Source organism: Panthera pardus, unplaced genomic scaffold (genome assembly GCF_024362965.1).
Source record: "Panthera pardus isolate Hobbes unplaced genomic scaffold, ASM2436296v1 HiC_scaffold_11, whole genome shotgun sequence".
Classification (NCBI taxonomy): domain Eukaryota; kingdom Metazoa; phylum Chordata; class Mammalia; order Carnivora; family Felidae; genus Panthera; species Panthera pardus.
Genome location: NW_026526666.1, coordinates 35,297,695 through 35,315,255, shown reverse-complemented (window position 1 = coordinate 35,315,255; position 17,561 = coordinate 35,297,695). Strand labels below are relative to the sequence as shown.

The 17,561-nt window shown below is 40.3% G+C and overlaps 1 protein-coding gene and 1 long non-coding RNA gene across 4 annotated transcripts in view; one reads left to right on the top strand and one right to left on the bottom strand.

The window, feature by feature from the left end:
• LOC109246198 (uncharacterized) overlaps positions 1 to 17,561 on the bottom strand; it is a 40,400-nt gene that overhangs the window by 9,130 nt on the left and 13,709 nt on the right. The window lies entirely within an intron of this gene.
• DNAI3 (dynein axonemal intermediate chain 3) overlaps positions 1 to 17,561 on the top strand; it is a 96,038-nt gene that overhangs the window by 77,361 nt on the left and 1,116 nt on the right. For all 3 annotated transcript variants that reach the window (XM_019414008.2, XM_019414007.2, XM_019414006.2), the window contains exons 18-22: positions 3,572 to 3,635; positions 9,298 to 9,428; positions 11,772 to 11,976; positions 13,577 to 13,668; positions 14,546 to 14,668. In XM_019414008.2, coding sequence (XP_019269553.2) covers positions 3,572 to 3,635; positions 9,298 to 9,428; positions 11,772 to 11,976; positions 13,577 to 13,668; positions 14,546 to 14,668 — 615 coding nt within the window. The remainder of the gene's footprint in view (positions 1 to 3,571; positions 3,636 to 9,297; positions 9,429 to 11,771; positions 11,977 to 13,576; positions 13,669 to 14,545; positions 14,669 to 17,561) is intronic.

Sequence of the window (17,561 nt, the reverse complement as noted above, 5' to 3'; positions counted from 1 at the left end):
GTTATATTCTCTTAGCAGATTTCAATTATATAATACAGTGTTATACTGTGGTCACCATGTTTTACCTTATATCCTCAGAACTCACTAACCTTACAGCTGGAAGTTTATACCCTTTTACCAACCTCTTCCTGTTTCTCCCACCCCCCAGACCCTGGCAACCACTTGTCTACTCTGTTTCATTATAACCTCTATTGTACATTTGCTTTATGAAGGCTTATATCTATACCATTTTCATATTTTAATATACTTATTTGCATTGAATTTTTAAAATCTTCATGCTTCATAAATTCATATTTAAAATGTTCCTGATGAATGTGAAAAAAATCTATAAAATTCAGCATGACCTTCTTTACTAATGATTTATTGATCAACCTGCAAATATTTATTGAACACCTACACCATATGGAAGAAACCATGCTAAGTGTTAGAAATTTACTAAGAAAATATATTGCTTTGTTAGCTAGCAAAATGTAGTAGGAAAGACAGTGCAAAACTCACTCAATTCAAAAGTAACAACTGGATATAATAATGATAATGGCTGCCATTTTTTGGCACTTATTATAATAGCCAAAGTGAGCTTACATTCATTGGACATTTTCTATATAGCAGGGTCTGTGCCAGGTATTTTCCAAAGTATATCTCACTTAGTCCTAATAATCTTCATTCATGACTCTATTTCTCTGAAATAAAGGGTTTTTTTCCTAAACCATGGAAAGACGCCATAGGTCAGTCTCGCTGGAATGCAGTCTGAGCTCATACTTTAGTATCATGAGAAGATTAGATTACACCAGTTCTCAGAAGCATAATGCCCACCAGGCACAGCATTAGGCCCTGGGTCAGACATGAATCAACAGCATAGTCCCTGTCCACCGGGCACTCACTGCCTAGTTATGGAGCAGACACATTAATAGCATTACCCATGTCAGTGCCCATCCAGAAGCCACGGGAAGAGGACAGGGGAGGTTGGGGAATCCAGACTGTTAGCTAGGACTTTGCAGGTTGAGGAGGCATCTGAAATACCAGGATGAGAGTACAATTCCCAGCAGAAGTAACAGCCTAAACAATGCTTTGGAATTATGGGAGTCTGGGATTTGTCTGGAGACAGTGGAATCATTTGTGCAAGAGGGAATGCTATACCTTGAATACTAGGTTGGGATCCAGTCAAAGAGCCTTTTCTGCCATGTTAGGGAATTTGAATTTCATTTGGCAAGCAATGGGGCACTTACCAAACAAATACTTGTTTTATAACTTGGGCTGTCAATTTTTATAACTTGGGATTCTAATTTTTTTTAATTCTGGAAAAATATAAGTAACAAGTTACCATCTTAATAAATTTAAAGTGTTTAATTCAGTGCTATTAGATACATTCATATCATTGAGCATCCATCTATCTCCAGAATGTTTTCATCATCCCAAACTGAAATTCTGTACCCATTAAAACAATAACTCACCATTCACTCCTGCCTCCAGCCCACGGCAACCCCCATTGTACTTTCTGGCTCTATGAATTTGACTATTCCAGACACCTCATGTAAGTAGAATCATAGAATTATCTCTGTGCACACCAGAGTTTTTAAAGCAGGGCGATGACAGCTTTAGAAAAACGAATGACCACGAGATCTTAAAATAGAAATTAAAATATGATATCCTCTGCTTAAACCATTCGGTGACAACTCATTCAACCATGAATAAAATCCAAACTCTTCACACTGTGGCCTACAAGATTCTGCATAACTTAGCTCCTTCCTATCTCTACACCCCCGTCAGCACCAGTCTCCCTCTCTCTCTCCAGCTGCTCTGATTTTTCTCTTTTTCTATGCCAAACTCTTCCCTGCCTTTCAAGCCCTTGTTCTTGAAAGGATTAACTTCACCCATCATTCAGCAGATATTTATTGAGCATTTACTATATGCCAGGCACTGTTCTTGGCCCCGGGAATATATCTGTGGGCAGACAGACAAAATTCCCTACCTCATGGGCTGACATTCCAGTAGAATGCTCTTCTACCAACTCTTGACGTGGCTGATTTTGGTTAGAGAGAATGAGGTAGACCCCTCTGGCATCTAGACTGGCCAGGACAGGGCTGAAGCAGGAGGAAATGGAGCCAGGGAGGTGCAGAGGCTGGAGAGGCAGTGATTTCAAGTGGGCCAACCAGAGATGAAGAGGGCATGAGCAGTGGGCCAAGAATGTCAACACAGGGGTAGGAGGAGTAGAATTCTCAGAACCAGGTAACTGGATGGAGAAGGACGTGAAGGTTCCCAGCTAGGTGGCTAATGATATAATGGGCATTTAACATGGATTTATTAACCTGATCCAAGTTATTCTATTCCTCTTTGACTTGGTTCGGTTTCAGTGTTCCACATATCAGTTGTGAGACCCAGGAGGTACTAATAACTCTCCTATAGGACTCTGGCAAGGGCTGGGTCATATACAGAAAGCTCCTAACAACTCTGGCAAGCACTATGCACTCAATCAATGGTAACTGCGGGTGATGTGCCACGGGCAACAGGCTAGGCATGTGCACCAGACATCTGCCGGTCTCTGCTCCCTCAGACTCTGAGCAGCATGAATGGAGGGAGGACTTATCTTCTGACTCTGAATTTCCAGCATGAAGCACAGTCCTTGTTTGTTACATGAGTTAATGAACAAAAGCACAGAGGAGTGAATGAATAGGCCCTGGCCCCAGGGAGCATACTTCACTTTGCGTACTCCAGTGTTTTCCCCTCTCCTCTCCCTCGCCTACATGTCCCAAGCCATCCTTCGAGTCCTCTCAACCCCTCTTTTTATACACCTTTCTCTGTGTTTTCCTCTTACTATCCAGTGAGAAAAACATTGGAATTAGGAGACTGCATCTGGGCGAACTTGACTATATTGTTTCACCTCTCTGAGTCTCTGTGCTCCTTCTATAAGAAAAGGCATGAGACTAAATGTTTTTCTCTAAACCTCTCCCACCTCTGCCATTCACTAGTGCTGCGTCTTTTCCATTTGTGTGGTTGTTTCTGTCCCTTCTTTACACCAGGTTCTTATGACTTCCCCGCTCCTTAAAATGGCCATAAGTAGAGCTGGAATATATATTATTACTAGTTATGTTATTTAAGTGGAACTTCACTTCCTGTTCTCAATTTTAAAAGGTAATGACACCATATTATGAATTTATATTTCCTTTTTCCTCTTACTCCACAAAACTTTTAAAATACTGACTTTGTATCATGCTGAGAACAAATCACTGAATAAGTCACACCAGATCCCTTCCTGGAGCTTTCAGCCCAGTGGACAATTTCCAATTAACAAAAGTTTAAGAACTCAGTAGTTGGAACTTGTGTACATAGATTATCTCCATAAATGCCTGTGTTCTCCATTTCACTATGTGTAAATAAAAATGTAACAAATTCCTTTTTTTGTTCAATGTAAAAAATGTTTAAGCCTTCCCTGCACTGTGTCAAATTATCATCTGATTATGTTAGCCTGCACCTTTGTTTTTGTTTGGGTCACAGTCCATCTTAGCACATGAATATGAGATCGTTAGTCCCTTTGATTGTCTTTGTACTCATCAGGAACCTGTAATATTTTTAGGAAGGTGGAGTGATATATACAGATTGGAAAATGGAAAGAGACCCTGAAACTGGCCGATTGATGGGTAAGTTTTGATGATTCCTGTGTTATGAATAAGTTATTCCTTTGAGCAAAGTGCTGAGTAACCCTGGCCTTGCTAATGGGAGAGGGGCAGGCACCTGAGGTCCTGTCTCTGCACTTGTTACTTAAGTGAGGGCCTCCGGTAGCAGCACTTTTCTCACTGGGAAGTCTGTTCGAAACGCACAAACTTGGACCCTACCCCAAGCCTGATGGAACTGAATATAGATTTTTTTTTAAGTTTTTATTTACTTATTTTGACAGAGAGAGACGAGGGGTACAGAGAGAGAGAGAGAGACAGAATCCCAAGCAGGCACTGTCAGTGCAGGGGCGACACAGGGCTCAACCCCACCAACCAGGAGATCATGACCTGAGGCCGAAATCAAGAGTCCGACACTCGACTGACTAAACAAACCAGATGCCCCTAAATATAGATTCTTAATAAGATTCACCATGTAATTTGTTTTCACCTCTAATTTTGAGGAGTACTGATCTATTGATGCTTAAATGACTAAGATAATTTAAAATATCTTAATTTTTAATTAGTTGCTGTCTTAATAATTCAACAATTTGGTAGCTCATCTACATGAAAAATACTAACCGATGTGAAATTATAAGCTAAGTTTACAATGATCTTGACAACTTCAGAACAGTATGAAGAAGCAGCAGTAGGACTCTGCTCTCAGGCCGGGACTGGTGCTGTCCATGTGTTCCTCCGTTCCCAGGGCCCCACACTCTGGGCAGCTGAGCAGACATATGGGGGCCACGCATAGCTCTGAGCAGGAATCAAGAGTTCAGGCTCCCCAATAAGCTAAGCTCCCTGTCAAAGCTCAGAGCCTTGAGGTTTGCTACAATTACAACTACTTATTTAAAGGCTTGGATTTTATCTTGGCACGAAAACTTATTCAAGCCACACTTCAAAATGTGGAATAACCATAAGTACAGGAAGAGGCAGCTGCTGGGACTGCTAGAATACCATGGAGCAGTGAGGTGGAGCAGCCAGGCTAGGTTTGCACAAGGGGTACTGGTCAGTCCTACCGGAGGTTAGGACAGTGGGCATGTGAGTGATTGAAAGGAGTCGGAGGTCAGAGATACAGCCTGCAGGGGACAACTGCTGGGTCTCAGGTCTCTGCCTCAAACTTCACTCCCTCCACTTCTATCTACTGAGTCTGGCTCGGCAGAGTGGAGTCTGCCTTAGACCTGGGAAGGCTTGCTTTTCCAGCACTGCCTCCAGGGTAGCCATATTAACCTGGAAACAAAAGTACTCCCAGTTTTCTGACCTAGAACTTCCGGCCAGAAACCCAAATGTGTGTTAGTGGTAAGAGTGGGGCATTGAGAGAGAATCAGATGTGACCCAAGGAAAGGTCAAATGCTTGCAGAACCGAGACTGATTTTCCACTTTCTATTCATTTTGAATTCCATGATTTAAAAGTTGAACTCAAAATTATATATCAGATGTAATGAATTACATTCAGCTACTTGTATGCTTATTCATGTATCTGTTTATTCAATAAGTCATGAATATTAATTGTGCACATATTGCATGCACATGGCAACTGTCTCTACTGTCCTGCTGGGACACAAATCGAGACCTTGATGCCATGAATTGGTTATGCACTGGTGTTCTATCTGATCTCAGAGACTTTCTTGGGGTCTTACCATAGAGTCAGATTCTTAAACTGCTTTGGAGGTGAACCCTGACAAAAAGGGCTAGTTATTTATTTTAAATGGATTTTATTCCATTTATAGAATAACCAATGACAATAAACTTAGAAACCCAAGAGTTTATGTTTGAAACTTACTGATGTTTTTTCTTTCTTTCTTACTTTCATTCATTCATCAATTCATTAATGATAACCTAATCTGTGCCAGACACTGGGGATGCAAAGATGAACAAGATATCAGGGCGCCTGTGTGGCTCAGTTGGTTAACCATTCAACTCTTGATTTTGGCTCAGGTCATAATCTCATGGTGTGTAGGATTCTCTCTCCCTCTCTCTCTGCCCCTCCTCTGCCCAGGTGTGTAAGCACTCACTCTCTCTCTCTCTCTCTCAAAAGAAATAAACATTAAAAAAAAAAAAAAGATGAACAAGATATTATCCTCTCCCAGAGGAGTTCCATGATCTATTAGAAAAGCCAAAAACATAAACAAATGATGACATTACACTGTCATTAGTGCTATGGTTAGAAGCAAACACAGAGTGATATGGGAACCCAGAAAGGGACCAACTCTCTTGTGCTATTAAGAAAGGGCTCCACTGAAGAGAGATAGTTGAACTGGATCTTAAAGGGTGGATTGCAATTTTCCAGTTGAAGAAAGACATGCTAAGTAGAAGGAATAATAAATGCAAAAACATGGAAGCCCAAAAGAGCAGTGGACAATTAGGAAACAGAGTGATCTCCTAGCCAAAGCATAGCCCATAGAGAGGGCAGCAGGAGAGGTACCAGGAAGGACAATTGGGTCCAAATGGCTAAGAGCCTTGAGTGCCTAATAAGCTCTGAACCTTATCCTGGTGCCACCAGTATAATCAGAAAATCACTCTGGCAGGAAAGCATAGCTGGATTAATTTATTGGTGTGACTTACAGTAGAAGTAGGATGACCACCAGCAATAATCTAGATGAGAGATGGAGAGGACTAAGTACAGGCATGGTAACAGGGATGTGCAGCAGAGGAAATATAAGAGAGAGTTAGCAGTCACCATGGCAGGATTTTGTGACCAATGGGATGTGGGTTAGTAAAGAAGAAGAAGAGTTGCTTTTAATTTCTTGACATATAGTTCACTGCAAAAACAAACAACAACAACAACAACAACAACAAAAAACGGGAAATAGCTTTAACCACTTGAAGTCTACTTTTAAATCATCACAATACTTTAAAATACTTTAAAATCATCAGTCAAGCATTTTGTAACATGGAAAGCCAAACAACACTGTTGTTCCCATTGAATAATGGTTGAGATTCAGAGAAATTCAATGTATAGACTCTCTAAATTGTGCACTGCTTTCCTTATTACATTCTGTGAACTGGCAGTGTTTTCCTTAGGAGCTGCCAGCCTAATGTTTTTCGTAAACACCGTGGAGTGTGCCTGAGTAAAGATGAGGCCGTTACTGGGACCCAGTCCTTCTTGATTTGCTAGGAACCCCATATTCTTATCAACAACAAGGCAGGAAGGAGAATTTCCTCTTCTAAGAAAAAGGTTCTGAAAGATATATTACCCTGAATGAGATATGTGTGATAAAGAAGTCCAAATCAAACAAAATTTCCAGATGATCTAAGTGACAAGCCAGAAAAAAAAAATGCAGGTGAATGATGACAATTGACATAATTATTTCATGTGCTCTACTCACAAATGGGCACATGCCATGTTTCAGGCACTCTTCCAAGTACTTTCCATGGATTAGTTCACTAATCCTCACAGCAACCCTATGGGGTAGCGTCGCCAGGGTTTGAACCTAGGCGCTCTATGCTCTTAATCACATCACTGTCCTGAATCTTGCATTAGATAATGATTCTGGAAACTACTTCTTTGTTTATTGTAATTTTCTCATAGCAACTTGGCCTGGGGCCGCTGGTACTCCAGTTAATAACTTAAGGACAGCTCTATTCATTGCTAAATGGAACTAAAGGTCCTTAAAAGTATAAAGGGAAGGAAAAGATATAATAATAATATAATAATTTTTAGACTGTGGCAAAATATACATAAATGTGAAATTTACCATCTTAACTATTTTTAAGTTGATAATGTACTATTGAGTACGTTCACATTGTTGTGCAACCAATCTCCAGGACTGTTTCCATTTTGTAAAACTAAAACTCTGCACCAGTGAAACACTAGCTCCTATTCCCCTCTCCCCTCAGCCTCTGGCAGCCACCATTTATGTTTTGTCTCTATGAGTGTGGTTACTGTAGATACCTCACGTAAGTGGAATTGTGCAGTATCTTTGTGACTGGTTTCTTTCCCTAAACAGAATATCCTCAAGTTTTACCCATGTTGTAGCATATGTTGGAATGTCCTTCCTTTGGAAGGATGAATAATATTCCATTGTATGTGTGTGTCATATTTTGTTTATTCCCTCATCTGTTCACGGACACTTGGGTTGCTTCCACATTTCGGCTATTGCAAATAATGCTGCTATGAATATGAGTGGACAAATATCTCTTTGAAATTCTACTTTATGAGCAAGATTCAGTAGGGGTGTGTGTGTGTGTGTGTGTGTGTGTGTGTGTGTGTGTTTCTGCTTAATGTTTCCATGGGGTTCTGAGAAAAAAAAAATCCAGCTTTCACATAGCTATCAATATGATGGGATTCACAATAAGTTCATGATTTGGATATAAAGTAGTCAGACATCATGGTTTGGCCTAGATAGGCTCTTATCTTTGTGGCCATCCCTGCAGTGGGTGTGGGCAGCAAGGAGTGGGGAGGAGCCAGCTCTGCAGCCAGACCTGGGGGAGAGGAGACCCAAGCAATGGTGGGGTAGACACCTTAGGGGAAAGGAGGACCCCTGGGTTGGAGCAGAGACTAAAGGGAACTCTTGATCTTAATGTCCAAACCTGCTTCCCCTTTAGTGTTCCTAGTGGCAATAAATGGAAACTCCACTGAGCTGGTTGCTCCTGCCAGAAGCCAGTCATTCTCAGCCGTCCTGCTCAAGCCATCTCTAAGTCTTGTCAATTCCAGCTTGCAAATATTTGTTGATCATTCACTCTTCTCCATGTACCTTCATCCAAGCCACCATGCTCTTTCACCAGAACTACTTCCTATGGAGTCCTCTCTTTTCTTCTACCTGTTGTTAATCCATTCTCTTCACAGCAGTCAGAGAATCTTTGGAAATCAGTCAGATTGTCTTCTGGGCCTAAAGGCCTTTTTTGAAACACATTATGCTTAGAAAATAATCTAAACTCCTGTCCTACAAGGGCCTGCATGGTCTGGACCCTCCTGGTCCCTGTCTGTTTCATATGTCTCATGCTGGGATTACCAGACTTCAGTCTTACTGTCTTCCTCAAATGTATAAAGGCACTAAGCACTTCTCTCCACAGGACTCCAGTGTGTGTTGTTCCCCCGGTCTGGAATATTCCTCTACATTAAAATGTTCCCACACCAAAGTGCTACAAAGGACTAAAGGACTCATCTTCAGAGAAGTCTTTTCTGCTCATTCAATTCAAATTATGGATGTCCCTTGTTATCTATCTTGTAATTTCCCCCCCATAACACTTTTAACATATTTTTATTATATACTTTGGGATTTGTTTATTGGATATTGGATATTGTTTATTGAGTATCTGTCTTTTCCATTAGACTGTAAGCTCCATGCTGGCGGTATCACGTTCATTTATTAACCATTGTTTACCCAGCCATCTACAGTACCTATAGGTACATATGGGTAATCCACAAATATATTTTGAGCAACTAAATGAATGAATGAATAAATAAATAAGAACATGAAGTATTCCTTTGAACTGGAAAAATGACCTTGATGGAAATTCTCTGGACTTTCCATAAAAAGAGGAAGAGCTGTCCCTTGACAGATTCATTTACCCCAACTGACCTCTGGTTATCTACTCTTGGAGCCCATTAATCAGGACCTGTCCGTCTACTGGAGGTCTGACCATCCATCATGCGGGAATGTAAACACTATTATTAACGATGAAATGGCCTTTTCCACCCCAACAGCAAAGAAGCCAGTGAGCCTTTATGCCGTCCATGATGGAGCTGTCCACACTGTTCAGAGGTCACCTTTTTACAAGGACATTATCCTCACCATTGGAGGCTGGAACCTGGCCATCTGGAAAGAAGGTATTACGGTAAGTTGCCTGAAAAATGGAAGAGTGGGTGTGTGGTCCTTTGTTACTGAGAAAGACAATGGGAACAACAGACTGTTCTGACATAACAGAGCCCTGGGGACACTTTTTAGAGAAATTAGAACAGATGGCTTGGGGTCCAGCTTGTCAACAGAACCACTGTAAGCCCTTTGAAAACACAACAATTTGCCTTTCTTTCCTGAGGGAAGGAAACAATATTTACGTCTCTTGCTAAGATCTAACAGTCTTTTCTTCACAATATGTATTGTGGGCGGTTGATTGGCTTTATGGTTTTCCTCCCCCTTAAAATACATGATGGAATGCTAGTTACTGTCTGAAGTCCAAGGAGAAGCATTGGGTCTGTCAACTTTTCTTCTGCACCAGGAATATGTCCACAGGTTTAGAATGGGGGAGTAAGCAAGCTAAGGGGTCTGTCTGTTGCCAGGAGACCAGACACATGCATGGGCCACAGTGGGCCAGTGCCAGAATTCTGGCAGCCAGGATTAGGAGAGGGCCTGGTTCCAGGCAAATAGAAATTAAATTGCCAAAAACTGGAAAGACTGATAAAATCCAGTGAAGCAAGGGTGTGTGAAAATCAGTATGGCATGTCTCTTCAGTGTGCAATTTAAGAAGATTTATCAAAATCTGGGGTGCCTGGGTGGCTCAGTCGGTTAAGCATCGATCTCTTGGTTTCAGCTCAGGTCATGATCTCATGACTCATGGGTTCAAGCCCCAAGTCAGGTTCTGCAATGACACCACAAAGCCTGCTTGGGATTCTCTCTCTCCCTCTCTCTGCCCTTTCTCTTCTCATGCTCTCTCTCTCAAAATAAATAAATAAACTTAAAAAAAATATTATCAAAATTTGAAATATATATTTTTTATTTCATAGCTGTAATATTTATATATTCTTTGAAAAATAATCACATACATAATAATAAATTTATATTTATACAAATACATATTCTTTAGCAAAGAATATATATTCTTTGAATAAAATGAATAAAAATATCCATATTCTTTAATAAAGAATATATATAAATTCTTTTTTATTTTTTTATTTATTTAAAAAAATTTAATGTTTATTTATTTTTGAGACAGAGATAGACAGAGCATGAGTGGGGGAGGAGCAGACAGAGAGGGAGACACAGAATCCAAAGCAGGCTCCAGGCTCTGAGCTGTCAGCACAGAGCCCAGTGCGGGGTTCAAACTCACAAACTGCGAGATCATGATCTGAGGTGAGGTTGGATGCTTAACCGACTGAGCCACCCAGGAGCCCCAAGAATATATATATTCTTTAAATAAAGTGATAAAATATACATATACATATTCTTTGACCTAACTCTTTCACTTCTCAAACTCTAATTTACACAAATAACTGTGTGAACATATGTATCAGTTTGTCGTTGAAATAATTGTAAACTACTTAAAGCAATCATCCACAAAAGGACTTCTACTTTATACCAATGTACTTCCATATGTTCAATTTTTTTTTTTACAGTGAAAAAGTATCAGTTTTGTAATTAAAGAAAAAGAAAATTTAGGCAAGATTGTCCATAGACAATTCAGGGGTCAGGAACCTGGTTACCCACAGAAATGGAAGGAGCTGGGCGAGGTGGGCAAGAACAGAATTGGAGTGTCACCTCTAAGGAGTCCATGAATCTGAAACATTCTTCATTCTCCACAAGAAAGTTTCTTACACATGTCTTGGATGGTAGGAAACAGCCCCACGGTTTAGTTTAGTCTCTTCAGGTATAAGGAGGTAAATGGGTACACTTAATCGCCAAGTGGAGCAGGACAGTGGGAAGAAAGCACATTCTGATTTTTTCTTTGTATGAAAACCCCCCAAAGAGGACAAATTATCCATGGTAAAGAAAAGAGAAGATGATCTTGTAATGCTTTGCTGGTCTAAAGTCTTTTCCAAATAGGATTTATAAGGCATTGGATGCAGCGCACAGCTGGAACTGACTTTCTATTTGCTCTTTTTCTGGCTGCCAAAGTTGTTTCCATGGGAAACAGACACCCAACAGCAAAATAAAGACATAAGCAAAATTTCCTTATAACCTTTATTTATCTAACATCCACCAATCTCCGGCTTGACTGGAAGGTTTGATCTGTTCTAAAAAGCAACTCAAATAAGAAAAAAAAAATCATCAAAAAATACACAGGAAGGAAAAGAGTTGGCATTATGTAAAACCCTACAAGAAAAAGAAATGAGAGTTCTGAGTGGGCATAATTTCTGCTATTCCATGATCATAGCCATCTGAGTGTACTTAAAGGAAATCATTATGAATACACATTAGGTAATAACAAAAGCTTTCATGTGTCTTTTTAAAAATTTGTTTAAAGACTGGACCCCTCCTTCAGTCATGCTGTGCACCAAAAAGGTACACAGCAGGCCACTGGTCCCTGACAAGGCCTGGAGTCTTCTATATTGGCCGAGAAGATGGATACATCGATATCTGGGACCTTCTGGAGAAAACCCATGAGCCAGCCCAGTCACAAAACATCTGCATAACCATGATCACCTACATCAAACCCTGGACTTTTACTGGTATGTTAATTCTGATTAAATGACCTAAGTTATTTTGCTTCTTGGGGGGTAACTCAGGAACATTTTGACATTCATCTGGAAAGTCTCTAATCTTTTTTTCTCAGGTTTTTGTTTTTCTGTCCATCCCACCCCATCCTTCCTCCTCCCTTCTTTCCCCTTTCTTCTTGCACTCAAACTTTGGATACAACCTGCGTTTCTCTCATTGTTTTCTTCATCAATGATTATTTCTGAGGCATATTTAGTATGACAAGCAGAGGCTGATTTTGAACCACAAAATGAAGAGCATCCTTATCTTCTCCAGGTCAGACAGGATGATCCATAAATCTTTGCTACCTTTTGCTGCTTTCTTTCCCAAATGGAATCATTCTTGTATCTTTATTTTTTCATTATGTCACAAATTTTCAATATTTTATAATTTGGGGGGCTTTTCCCTAGACAATATCAAGCAGTTCTTTTCATGAGATCAAATGACTCTCTGGGGTCATTTATCTATTTAAACTTTAACCTTTAAACTAATTATGAGGAAAAAACATGTATAACAAAGCAAGCAGAAATTCGAGGATGTTTCCTTGGAAAGCTGGAATTGATATCCTTTGTCCTAATTTATTTGTTTTACTCAAGCGCTACTTTCTATGTAAACCCAGTATATTTGCCACTTTTAAAAGAAGTTTCAGGGCACCTGGGTGGCCCAGTCATTTGTGTCCAACTCTTGATTTTGGCTCAGGTCATGATCCCAGGATCATGGGAAAGAGCCCAGCATCAGGCTCTGCACTGAGTATGGAGCCTGCTTGGTGTTCTCTCTCTCTATCCCTCTGCCCCTCACAACCACTAGCATGTTCTCTCTCTCTTTCTCTAAAATAAAAAAATAAAAGTTTCCCTTTCACAGGTGTACAGGCATAAAATTGTCTTTCCATGCATTTCTCTCTTTGAAATATTACATTTAGAAATTCAGTCTTCAAAATTTCTAGAATGTCACAGTCCAGCTATTGCTTAGTCATATGTGTCATCAGAGTATTTTTTTTTTCATCTTTGCTACAAAACATTGCTTTTGTACATATCCAGGGATTATGAGTCTAGGATTTAACAATTTAAACCAAACCTTCTGAGAATGAGAAAAAGAAAAAAAAAAACCTATGATAAGATAGAAAATTAAAATTCTTAAAAACATTCTTTGTGTTTATAGTGGTATCCTTTAGCCCTTAGTGAGTCTTTGGTGAAAATTGGCTTCATGATTTTTCTTTGAAAATCTTTCCCTGTGTTATCTCCACTTCTCAAGTCTGCCCAGTGGCCCAGCCACACAGAGGGTCAACCTCAGTGAGGAGCCACACTCCTTACATAAGCACCAAGAAGACAAGATTTGAAGTGGGCAGGGTGGCTGACAAAGGCTCAGGGTCTCCACTTTCATGTCATCAACTGGAAAAGATGATTTTTATACGTTAATATGGTCCTCAGTCATTAATGTCTGATGAAGATGCCAAGATTACTGTAACCACAACAGGTCATTTGGAAGACCACAACACCAAACACATTTCACGTTTAACCTCCAGTATGGATTTCTGACTGTTGAGTTGTTTTCTCCCCCATTTTCTGGATCTTTCAGCTAAGCAGCAATTTATAGCCATAGCTGATTATTATGGAACACTGCATATATTGGAAATTCCTTGGACATTAAGTCACCCTTCCACCAATGAGGTTAGTAACTTTTGGCTCTGAGGATTTATGTGATTTGGGGATTCATAAGATATCATTTTCAGGTTGTAACTGAAGCACAGGACTCCTATTTTAGTGACGCCCTTCCTGGAGGCCCAGTTAACATTTTGATACATCTCTCCATCACCCACCTCTACCCCATCTCCCCCCAACTTTTTGTACTGCAGGCAGCATGGCTGAGGGGGCAGTCTTCTACCCCTCTATAGGCACCACCCAAAGGTTTCAAGTAATGTTAATACTGGGAGATAAAAAGAAAATCAGAGAATAGAAATACATAAATATATATACAGCCAACATTAAATATAGAGATTGCAATCCATTACAAGTCCCAACATCAGCCTAGTTCCTGGCAAGCAGAAAGTTTCCCTCCCTTGGCCTCCTTGCCCAAGGTCTCTTTCCTGACGTTGCTGCTTCTGTTCTTAATGTGCACACACTAAGTCCTCCAGGGGACCAGGAACTCAGCTCTGCTTCCAGTCCCTTTAGGGTTTATACTGATAACCTCATCTGGGTTTTCCAAGTTTGGTTGATGATATGAACCTTTCCTCAGGCTTAGAAGTGAGAAGCAAGAAAAGGGAAAAGATCAATCCCTGAGTATTTCTTTTACAAAATAGTAATTTTTTGTTGCTCTCTCTTTCTGACCCCACTCCTTTCATGGAATCCTCCGATTTGCAGGGCCCTGAACCTAAGCACAGTAGCCCCCTCATTGAGCTCGCTCTTCTGGCAATGGGCCTATGGGCAGTATCCCAAAGCAGGCAAGCCACCTAATGAATTAAAAGTAGCAGGAATTCTTCTAGAGCCCTGTGAAGAATATGGGGACTTCCATGTGGGCTCCCCTCTCACGGGCCTGTGCTTCTAACAGGCATCAAGTATGAGCTACTACTTTGAAAGAGAAGTCAAGCATCTGGAATATGTAGAACAGCGCAAGAAAATTCGTGAACAAGAAAAGAAGGAAATGGAGCTGGAACTTGAGAAGAAAAAAACCGTAAGTGAAATTTCAGAAACAAAAGTCATTGCCGTCCTCTAACCCCAGTGGAAATATGTACGTTTGGCTTATTCCACAGTTTCAGTAGGAAAATTATGCCTCTTCACATTCTTCTCTTGTTCTCGTGAGAGTCAAGAGGGTATTTCTCTGATTTCCTAGTTTGCCAGGAATGATAGCTATCAATTGAACAACTACCTAGATTCTATTCAACTTAAGTTTCTGAAATTTTCCATTATTTCCAAGTCCTTTAGATACAAAGGCACCTAATATGATTTATAGATATAATGATTCAAAATTTGGCATCTTTCATTATATAGAATTTCAACATCTGGTTAATAATACATTAAACAGGTCCTACACAGGACACTTGGCTGGCTCAGTCAGTAAAGCATCAGATTCTTGATCTCAGGTAGTGAGTTCGAGTCCCACACTGGGTGCAGAGATTACTTTAAAAAAATAATAAAAAGAAAAACAGGTAGCGCAAAAAGAGTGGAATATAGAATCAAGACACGTGGGCTCAAATCCCAGTTCCACCACTACCAGCTATGAGATCTGGAGTAAGGCTCGTATCATTGCCAGGCTTCAGTTCTTGTCTTGAAAATGGGAATACCGGGGCGCCTGGGTGGCTCAGTTGGTTGAGCATCCGACTTCAGCTCAGGTCATGATCTCACAGTTCGTGAGTTCGGGCCCTGCATAGGGCTCTCTGCTGTCAGAGCTGTCAGCACGTCGGATCCTCCGTCCCCTCTCTCTCTGTCCCTCCCCCACTCGTGCACATGCTTTCTCTCGCGCGTGCTCTTTCAAAAATAAATAAACATTAAAGAAAACTTTTTAAAATTAAAAATAGACCTACCCTATGACCCGGCAATAGCACTGCTAGGAATTTACCCAAGGGATACAGGAGTACTAATGCATAGGGGCACTTGTACCCCAATGTTTATAGCAGCACTCTCAACAATAGCCAAATTATGGAAAGAGCCTAAATGTCCATCAACTGATGAATGGATAAAGAAATTGTGGTTTATATACACAATGGAATACTACATGGCAATGAGAAAGAATGAAATATGGCCCTTTGTAGCAACGTGGATGGAACTGGAGAGTGTTATGCTAAGTGAAATAAGCCATACAGAGAAAGACAGATACCATATGTTTTCACTCTTATGTGGATCCTGAGAAACTTAACAGGAACCCATGGGGGAGGGGAAGGAAAAAAAAAAAAAAAGGAGGTTAGAGTGGGAGAGAGCCAAAGCATAAGAGACTGTTAAAAACTGAGAACAAACTGAGGGTTGATGGGGGGTGGGAGGGAGGGCAGGGTGGGTGATGGGTATTGAGGAGGGTACCTATTGGGATGAGCACTGGGTGTTGTATGGAAACCAATTTGACAATAAACTTCATATATTGAAAAAATAAAATAAAATAAACTTTTTAAAATGGGAATACTGATAACTACCTTTTAGGATTAGGCTTTCAGTTCAGGAACCTGACAAATAGTAGACTTTCAGTAAATGGGAACCAGTATATAGACAGATAGATATGAATTTTACTATAATACAATATATGGGAGCTACAAAGTTTGAGATAGAGGAGAATTTGGTAGAGGACACATCCTTCTACCAGAAAGGAAACCGAAGCTCTGAAGCCCCTCACCTTCCTGTTTCCCAGCCTCTGTTTGATATGAATTCTGTCACTCCATTGGTCTCTCCTCACCCACTGGGAGTGGGGCCTTGAAATAGTCTGTGAATTCAGCTCTTCTCTCTTTGTCACGAGGGGTCATCTCAGTCTGTATTTCTACTTCTCTCTTGCTCCTTCCCTTCCTAGGCCTTTTGTCACCAGCAATTTCACCACTGATCCCATTTATAGATTCCTTATAGCCAAATATATAACCTCCTCCAACACTGTTATTCATGTGAGACCCTGGGTCTCAATTAAAAGCATGAGCATGTGGAAATTTTAATGTTAACGTTATCACTTATTGCTAGACATGTTAGTGTAATAAAAACAGGGGGCCTCATTTCAAAAACATGGTTTAGTGGTCACAAGGCATGAAAGAATACCAATTAATTAACTTTCCCTTGTTTCCCTTGCTACAGAAAATTGGCCTTCTTCTGTTTTTTTGCACACTCACAAATACCGATTGAAATTCTGTTGTGTAAAATAACCTGACACCCTTCCTTTACGCCAGCAATTATCCATGATTACTGTCAGCGTTTAAATACCATAGCGACAGCTCCTAATTATCCACATCAGTGGAAGCAAGTAGACTGGTGGATAATCCAAAATTAATTTGCATATAAAATACTTGTAAAACACCTAAATATTATAATAATCATATCTTGAAATTGTATAATGATGTGCTTGAGTTTCCAAAACCTCTCCAACTTCTTGTAACTGAGTTTATTTCCATTTGACATATTACCCTCTTTTTTTTTTTTTTTTTTAAGTTTATTTATTTTGAGAGAGAAAGCGTGAGCAAGAGCAGGGGAGGGGCAGAGAGAGAGGGAGACAGAGGATCTGAAGCAGGCTCTGCACCGTCAGCGCAGAGTCTGATGAGGGGCTCAAACGCATAAATGGTGAGATTGTGACCTGAGCTGAAATCAAGAGTTGGACGCTTAACTGACTGAGCCAACCCCAGGCACCCCTGGGGCTCTTTTAAGTAGAGCTACCTCTTGTCAAATTTTCTCTGGAACTAGATTGGGGATAAGTGAATGGGTTTAAAAGGGCTCCTCTGGTACATTTAGAACATGAAAATTGTCACCAAGAAAAAACAACTAATGTTGTGAGAAATATCTTCTAAGGAGCAACTACTGATAAAAGGGAAAATGGGAACAAACTGTAACAACCTTAGAGGACTGTAGCAGAGATTAAATGAGTTAAAATGTTTATAGCACTTAGC